The 9,117-nt window shown below is 56.0% G+C and overlaps 1 protein-coding gene across 4 annotated transcripts in view; it reads left to right on the top strand.

The window, feature by feature from the left end:
- Positions 1-9,117, top strand: part of cadm4 (cell adhesion molecule 4) — a 92,017-nt gene that overhangs the window by 57,921 nt on the left and 24,979 nt on the right. For all 4 annotated transcript variants that reach the window (XM_052045514.1, XM_052045512.1, XM_052045515.1 and 1 more), the window contains exon 3: positions 2,429-2,581. In XM_052045514.1, the coding sequence (XP_051901474.1) occupies positions 2,429-2,581 (153 nt within the window). The remainder of the gene's footprint in view (positions 1-2,428; positions 2,582-9,117) is intronic.

Raw genomic sequence — 9,117 nt, 5'->3', positions numbered from 1 at the left:
CTCTCCCCCCCTCTCTCTCTCCCCCTCTCTCTCTCTCCCCCTCTCTCTCTCCCCCTCCTCCTCCCTCTCTCTCTCCCCCTCTCTCTCTCTCCCCTCTCTCTTTCTCTCTGCTCTCTCTCCCCGCTCTCTCTCTCTCCGCTCTCTCTCTCCCCCTCTCCCTCTCCCCCTCTCTCTCTCCCCCTCTCTCTCCCCTCTCTCTCTCCCCCTCTCTCTCTCCCTCCCTCTCTCTCTCCCCCTCTCCTCTCTCCTCTCTCTCCCCTCTCTCTCACTCCCTCCCCTCTCTCTCTCTCCTCCCTCTCCCTCTCTCTCTCCCCCTCTCTCTCTCCCCTCTCTCTCTCCCCTCTCTCTCTCCCCCTCTCTCTCTCTCCCCCTCTCTCTCTCCCTCTCTCTCTCTCCCTCTCTCTCTCCCCCTCTCTCTCTCCCCCTCTCTCTCTCCCCATCTCTCCTCTCCCTCTCTCCTCCCTCCTCTCCCCTCCCCCTTCTCCCTCCCCCTCAGGTTCCTATCAGGGTGGGAAGACCCCCCACCCCCAGACTGCCCTGTAAAATCTCTCCCCCCCACCACCCCGAAGGCGTTATAGCAACATCAAGGTTTTAAGTGGGATTGAAATTCAGGTTTCATTTACCTCCTACAGACATTTAAATATGATTTACTTTAAAGAACTCTCAATGCAGAGAGATAATCGACTTCAGTGCATCAAACCATTACAAAGAGCGATGCCCACGGTGTTATATTTAACACTTTCAGTGCCTCTTTCAGTGGTCGGGCTCTGTCACCAACAGGAAGGGTTAACCCTTAGTTCCCTGCTTCCTCAGAGACATTTCCACATGTTCAAAGCTGTTTACTGTCAGATGCACAAGTCCGTGTGTGCACGGGTGCGATGAAAAACTTACTTGCAGCAGCATCACAGGCTCAGAGCATCAGATAAGCAGCATTCACAGGAAAATATAAATTATGCACAATTTTTACAAGAAAGAACACACAAAACAAGATCCATTTTAGTGCAAAGTGATCACAGTGGCCCCGGTGTCGCTGCACTGAGGCAGGGATCAGGGATGTGGCGGTCGGTTCAAGAACCGAATGGTTGAAGGGAAGTCGCTGTTCCTGAACCTGGTGGTGTGGGGACTTCGGGCTTCTGTACCTCCTGCCCGACGGGAGCTGTGAGAAGACGGCACGGCCCGGATGGTGGGGATCTTTGATGATGGATGTTGCCTTCTTGAGGCAGCGCCTCCTGTAGATTCCACCGATGGTGGGAGGGATGTGCCCGTGATGTGTTGGGCTGAGTTCACCAGTCTCTGCAGCTTCTTACGTTCCTGCGCATTCGAATTGCCGTCCCAGACCCAGGCGCTCCCTCCTCACCGCCCCTCCCTCGGCGCGGCACTCCCTCACCCTCGAACGCCAGTCTACACTTCCTCAGTATGTCTCGCTGAAGACTGTTCACAGGCACCGGGCTCCAACCCGGAGCTGGGATCCGACCCGGAGCTGGGAACGGCCACAAAGGGAGTGGCTTACCTTGGGACTTGATTCACGGTGCTGAAAGTGAATAAATCTGTCTCCTACTTGCAGCCATTAGCACAGATCAGGGGCATTAACAATTCATCGACATTAATTAAAACAACAAATTATCTTTCATTAGCATCAGGTAGTGCATCTCTGAACTCAGCTTCAACAAGGACACTGCGATGTAATCTCACCCACTCAGTCCTATCTCAGGGTCTGACTGTCACTGAAACAAGTTGTTGGCAGCCGTGAGATAATTAACACCCCCCCCCCCCCACGCTGATTTGAGACACGGCAGTGGGGGGTGGTTTATTTGGTGCAGACCCCCTGTGCAGACCCCTCAATTGAGGGGTCATTGGTCACTGACGTAACGTGGGCACTGCAAGATCCCAGGGGTTGCAATGAAGCCACAGTGCCTCGCTCCCTCCTCACCGCCCCTCCCGCAGTGCTCCCTCCTCACCGCCCCTCCCACAGCACGGCGCTCCCTCCTCACCGCCCCACACCCTCTATACTGCAAGGCAGGGGTGCTGGCAATCACGCTGAGCTGTGACAGGGGGCAGTGAGGGCATTTGGACTGAGGGCACGGGGGATGTAAGGGGGTGTATGGGGTGTGTGTGTGTGTGTGTGTGTGTGTGTGTAAGGGGCTTGTGTAAGAGGGCATAAGGGGAGTGTGTAAGGGTGTGGTACAGGGTGTGTGTACGGGGAATGTGTAAGAGAAGTGTGGAACGGGTAGTGTGTGAGGTGTCGGGACCACTGTAAGTGTGCAGCTGGGGAGATTCCGGTCTGGATCTTTTCTGGATTGGACGCATCAACTGATCTCTCCCCCTCTGTTCCCCCCTCTCCTACCACTCACCCCTCCCGCTCCCTCACCCCCCTCCCCCTCCCCTCCTCTCCTCCCTCTCCCCTCCCCTCCCTCCCCCCCGCCCCCAGCGCTGAAGGACGACCGTTTCCGACTGGTGTCCTTCACACAGCATCAGCTGCGCATCGCGCTGTCTGACGTCAGGGTGGAGGACGAGGGCGGCTACTACTGCCAGCTGTACACCGAGGACACCCACCACCAGGTCGCCGTGGTCACCGTGCTCGGTAAGTGCGCCCCGTCCGCCGGTCCGCAGCCCTCTGCGTTCCCCACCCTCACCCAGCCCCGCCGGTGTGGGGGGTCCACAGCCACAGCTCTCTCTACCCATCCCGCCCCCAGCCCTGCTGGCGAGGGGGATCCGGGGTGGTGGGGGAGAGCGGGGGTAAATCCTGGGAATCACCTCCACCCCTCCTCCAGTGGAGGCTCCGTCATGGGTCCGTTCCGAATGGCGGGATATTTGGGAATACGGGGGTGTGCGCAGGGCAGTGAGGGAGAGGGTCGGTGGCGGTGGTGGGGAATGGGGCAGTCAGGGAGCCTGGACACACTCGTTATCCCTCCGGTTTTGCACTGTTCACTTCTATAACTGATGGATGTTTCTGCCTGCACCGTCCACTGCCGCAGAACACATCACGCTGGAATAAACCTGACTCTGGGAGAGCAGGAACGAGGGACCAAATGGCCAAGCTTTGCTCCTATATATGTCAATCACTGTGACCCCCCTCCCTCCCCTACACCCCTCCCCGTCTCTATGACCCCCTCCCTCCCCTACACCCCTCCTCCATGACTCCCTACACCTCTTCTCAATCTCCTCCCCGCTCCAATCCCGACCTCTTCACCGTCCCACACTGATTCCCGTCTCTCCACCACTGACGGCCGTGCCTTCAGCTGCCGGGGCCCGAGCTCCAGAATCCCCTCCCTCACTCTCCCCGCCTCCCCCCCCCCCATCTCTCTCCCTCTCTCTCTCTCTCTCTCTCTCTCTCTCTCTCACTGTCCGAGTGGTATTACCCAACACCTTCTGATGTCCCTCAGCAGGAGAGGTTCACCAGGACGCTGCCTGGATCAGAGAGCATGAGCTATAAGGAGAGGTCGGACAAACCTGGGTTGTTTTCTCTGGAGCGTCGGAGGCCTGAGAGAGCTTTAAGAGGCTCTCTGACAGGCACATGAATGTGCAGGGAATAGAGGGATATGGACATTGTGCAGGCAGAAGGGATTAGTTAGGTGTTTAATTACTAGTTTAATTAGTTGGGCAACACATCGTGGGCTGAAGGGCCTGTTCCATTCCCCACTTACCTTTCCCAGCTTGGCAATGGAGGTAGACCAATCCCAGCATGCTCAGCACCCAGGAAAGTGCTCTATGAACTCACCTTGCCAGAGGCAGCTTCAACCTTCCCAGGAAGTGGGGTCACCCAGGAGTGGTTTAGAGCTAACAGTTTTAGAAAATGAAGCAGCTTTAAATATTTAATTAAAGAGAACCTCAGAGGTCAATGGTTCTAGGAAATGCAAATTGAATTATTGATGTGACGAAGTGTCTGCGAGAGAGGGTTATCTGATGGAGTTTTAATTGGCCAATTCAAAACTACACTGACTTATTAATAAATCCAATTATTTCCCAAGCATCTGCCCTGTGCGATTGTCTGTGTGTGTGAGTGTGTGTCTGTGTATGTGTGATTGTCTGTGTGTGTGTCTGTCTGTATGATTGTGTGATTGGGTGTGTGTGCGCGTGTGTGTGCACATGTGTGTGCCTTTGATTGCCTGTGCATGTCTGTGCGTGTGTGTATCTGTGATTGTCTGTGTGTGTGTCCGGCTGTGTGATTATGTGTGTCTATGTGATTGTGTGTGTGACTGTGTGATTGTGCGTGTGTGACTGTGTGTGTGATTGTGTGTGTGTGTGTGTTTGTGTGATTGTGTGTGTGTGTGTGTCTATGTGATTGTGTGTGTGTCTGTGTGTGTGTCTGTGTGATTGTCCGTGTGTGTGACTGTGTATGTGTGTGTGTGACTGTGTGTGTGTGATTGTGTGTGTGTGTGTGTGTGTGTGTGACTCTGTGTGTGTGTGTGTGTTGCCAGGAGGCAGTTGATTATTAATTCACTGTGTGTATATATATGATTGCAAAAACTCATCGCAGTGTCTGAGAATTGAAAATCTGGAACTTGGAAACACAGAACACGTCAGAGTCCAGCACAGGAACAGGCCCTTCAGCCACCACATCTGTGCTGAACTAGTTAGTAATTAAACACCAAACTAAACTAATCCCTTTGCCAACACAATGTCCGTCTCCCTCCATTCCCGGCACATCCAGGTGCCTATCTACGAGCCTCTTAACCCCTCGATCGTATCTGCCTCCACCCCCACCCCTGGCAGCACATTCCAGGCACCCACCGCTCTCTGTGTAAAAAAACCTGCCCCACACATCTCCTTTGAACTCTCCCCCTCTCACCTTAAATACACGCCCTCTGGTATTAGACATTTCCACCCTGGGGAAAAGATCCCGGCTGTCTACTCTATCAGAATCAGGTTTATTATCATTGACAGACATTGGGAAATGTGTTGTTTTGCGGCAGCAGTACAGTGCAAGACATAAAAATTACTCGGTTACAAAACTTAGGATAACGAGGCGGTGTTCATGGGTTCGTGGACCGTTCAGAAATCTGACAGCGGAGGGGAAGAAGCTGTTCCTGAATCATTGAGTGTGGGTCTTCAGGCTCCTGTACCTCCTCCCCGATGGTAGTAACGAGAAGAGGGCTCGTCCCCGGTGGTGAGGGTCCTCAGTGACGGATGCCGCCTTCTTGAGGCGCCGCCTCGTGAAGATGTCCTTGATGGCGGGGAGGGTTGTGCCTGTGATGGAGCTGGCTGAGTCTACAACCCTCTGCAGCCTCTTGCGATCCTGCGCGTTGGAGCCTCCGTACCAGGCGGTGATGCAACCAGTCAGGATGCTCTCCGCCGTACATCTGTAGAAATTTGCAAGAATCTTTGGTGACATACCAACTCTCAAACTCCTAATGAAGTAGAGCCTCTGGCGTGCCTTATTCGTGATTGCAACAATATGTTGGGCCCAGGATAGATCCTCTTGAGATGTTGACGCCCAGGAACTTGAAGCTGCTCACCCTTTCCGCCGCTGACCCCTCAGTGAGGACTATGCCTCTCATAATCTTATAAACCTCTATCAGGTCTCCCCTCAGCCTCCGCCGCTCCAGAGAAAACAACCCAATTTTGTCTGATCTCTCCTTATAGCTCATGCCCTCGAATCCAGGCAGCGTCCTGGTGAACCTCCTGCACCCTCTCCAAAGCCACCACACCCTTCCTGTACGGAGGCGACCAGAACTGCACACAATACTCCAAGTGCAGCCTGACCAGAGTTTTATACAGCTGCAACGTGACTTCCCAACTCCTAAACTCAAGAGACACAAAACATCTAAAACAGGATGAGGTTGGCTCTCTTCTGTGGACGTTGATTGGCCAGATTCAGTGACAAGGAGGGTGAGGCGCAGGGACTGTGAGGAGCAGAGACAGTGGGGCGCAGGGACGGTGAGGCACAGGAACAGTGAGGTACAGGTGTGGTGAGGCACAGGCCGGGTGAGGCGCAGGGACGGTGTAAAACGTGCTTGCAGCAGCATCACAGGCACAGAGGTACAGACAACACACAGAACATAAAGTGCACATCACATTATACAGGCAGTGAAGAAAGTGAGCAAAACCAAGACTTCAGAGCAAGAAAACACACAGTTTAGCAACTGTGACCACTTTGTACTAAAGTGGACTTTTTTTTCTTCTAATTGTGTTCTTTCTTGTAAAGATTGTGTATAATTGATGTGTATGTTGTGTCTCTGATGCTCTGTGCCTGTGAGGCTGCTGCAAGGAAGTTTTTCACTGCACCCGTGCACACACGGACTTGTGCACATGACAATAAACTCGACTTTGAAATGGAAACAAGTTCACTGCAGTGCAAGAGGTGGTCAGCAGTGTTCTATCACTGAGGCAGTGATAAGGGTTGTGCCGAATGGTTGAAGGGAAGTCACTGTTCCTGAACCTGGTGGTGTGGGGACTTCAGGCTTCTGTACCTCCTGCCCGATGGGAGCTGCGAGAAGATGGCACGGCCCAGACTCAAGGCACTGAGTTACAGGGAGAGGTCGGGCAGGTTGGGACTTTATTCCTTGGACCATAGGGGTGACCTTGTAGAGGTGTATAAAACCATGAGGGGCATCGATAGGGTGAATGCACACAGTCTTTTCCCCCAGGGTTGGGGAATCAAGAACTAGAGGGCACAGGTTTAAGGTGAGAGGGGAGAGAGATTTAATAGGGACCTGAGGGGCAACTTCTTCACCCAGAGGGTGGTCCGTACGTGGAACGAGCTGCCAGAGGAAGTGGGTGAGGCAGGGACATTAGCAACACTCGGGCAGGTCCGTGGATGGGAAAGGTTCAGAGGGATATGGGCCAAACACGGGCAGATGGGACTGGCTCAGATGGGGATGTTGGTCAGCACGGATCGTTGGGCCGAAGGGCCTGTCTCCATGCTGGGTGACTCTAAAGGATCTGAAGGTTGGATGGGGAAAGATTGAGGCCAAGGCAGTGTGTTCTGAACCTGCTCCCGGGGAGCTCAGAGGCGCAGAAAGCATTGGAAACCCCCCGTAGGAAGGTGTGTCGGCCTTCAGTCCAATTACAAGATGACGCCAGCAGTTTTCCGTGGTTCAAAAGTTGAAACTGTGATTTAATTGCGCTGTCAAGTGGGAATAATGGCCAACTCTCTCTGATTACAAGCTGGTAATCTAATCAACAAGCTGGGAATATTCCGTGAAGTGTCTGAGTGCATCTCATCCACTTATAGCCTGTAAAATCAGCAATCCGAAACATCCCCACCGCTCGGAGCCAGGATGGACGTAAATCCTCTCCTCCAGGGGGGAGGGGAAGGGGTGGAGGCTGCGCAGTGTGGAGTGAATGTCACACCCTTCTCCCACAGCGCGGCGCGGCCCTCCTCACTGCCCCTCCCACAGCGCCGTTCCCTCCTCACCGCCCCTCCCGCAGCGCCGTTCCCTCCTCACCGCCCCTCCCGCAGCGCCGTTCCCTCCTCACCACCCCTCCCGCAGCGCTCCCTCCTCACCGCCCCTCCCGCAGCGCTCCCTCCTCACCGCCCCTCCCACGGCGCTCCCTCCTCACCCCCCGCCCCTCCCGCAGCGCTCCCTCCTCACCACCCCTCCCGCAGCGCGGCGCTCCCTCCTCACCGCCCCTCCCACGGCGCTCCCTCCTCACCGCCCCTCCCGCAACGTGGCACTCCCTCCTCTGCCCCTCCCACAGTGCGGCGCTCCCTCCTCACCGCCCCTCCCGCAGCGCGGCGCTCCCTCCTCACCGCCCCTCCCGCAGCACGGCGCTCCCTCCTCACCGCCCCTCCCACAGCACGGCGCTCCCTCCTCACCACCCCTCCCACAGCGCCGTTCCCTCCTCACCGCCCCTCCCGCAGTGTGGCACTCCCTCCTCTGCCCCTCCCACAGCGCGGCGCTCCCTCCTCACCGCCCCTCCACAGCGCTCCCTCCTCACCGCCCTCCCACAGCGCGGCGCTCCCTCCTCACGGCCCCTCCCGCAGCGCTCCCTCCTCACCGCCCCTCCCGCAGCGCACCCTCCTCACCCCCCCTCCCGCAACGTGGCACTCCCTCCTCTGCCCCTCCCACAGCGCGGAGCTCCCTCCTCACTGGCCATCCTCACCGCCCCTCCCACAGTATCCACGTGTTCAGTGCCTCCGGTAAAAACGCCGGTATGGTTCCCATGGCAACACGTCAACAGAGGACGATTAATGGAGGGGTTACAGGGTTGGTGCAGGGAAGTGGAGCTGAGGAAGGGAGTCAGTCGTGTCCAGAGGGAACTGGGAGAGCAGGGACAAGGGGCCAAAACATCTCATCTGGTTTGTCTCTTCCTCCTTCGACTATGACCGATTAGGGTTTGTGTGTGTGGGAAATGCTGTCTCAGGTTTCTTGACCAAGAGAATTGACGGGGGTGGGGTGGTGGATATTGTCCACGTGTCCAACTTGACTGAGCTTTTTGAAGAGGAGACCAAGAGGGTCAACAAGGGCGGGACGGTAGATGACGTCTACATGGACTTTTAACAAGGCCTCTGACAGGGTCCCACACGGTCGGCTGGTCTGGAAGGTTGGATCACGTTCTGTAGACAGTGCGCACTGCGGCCGCTGTGGGCCAGTGCTGGAGGGAGGGGGTGTTTGTGGGGGTGTGTGGTGGGGGGGAGGGGGTGCCGATTGAGCGGCTGCTCTGTCCTGGACGGTGTCGAGCTTCTCGAGAGTTGTTGGAGCCAGACCCACCCAGGGAGGTGGGGAGTGTCCCGTCACACTCCTGAGCTGTGGACAGGGGAAAGTCCTTGGGATGTCAGGAGGTGAGTCACTCTCCGCAGGATCCCCAGCTCTTGATGGAGAGCAAATTGCACAGAGTCCTTGTAGAAATCAATGGCCAAGTAGCACAGTGGATAGAGCCACTGCCTCCTGTCCCCAGAGACCTGGGTTCGATCCCGGCGTCCGCCGCTGTCTGTGTGTGTGAGGAGTTCACACCTTCTCCCCATGACCCCTGTAGGTTTCCCCAGGGGCTCCGGTTCCCTCGCACATCCCAAAAAATAATGACGTGCGGGGTCGGTGGGTTAATTGGCCGCTGTAAATCGTATCCCCCCCACCCCGGTGTGGGTGGATAAGGGGGGTAGTTGTGGGAATGGGGGGAGAATGAAATGGGATCAGTGTAGATGGTCAGTCGATGGTCGGCACGGACTCGGTGGGC

Source organism: Pristis pectinata, chromosome 39 (genome assembly GCF_009764475.1).
Source record: "Pristis pectinata isolate sPriPec2 chromosome 39, sPriPec2.1.pri, whole genome shotgun sequence".
NCBI classification, from domain to species: Eukaryota; Metazoa; Chordata; class Chondrichthyes; order Rhinopristiformes; family Pristidae; genus Pristis; species Pristis pectinata.
Note: the sequence above shows the minus strand (reverse complement) of the source record. Positions and strands in the feature narration are given on the sequence as shown.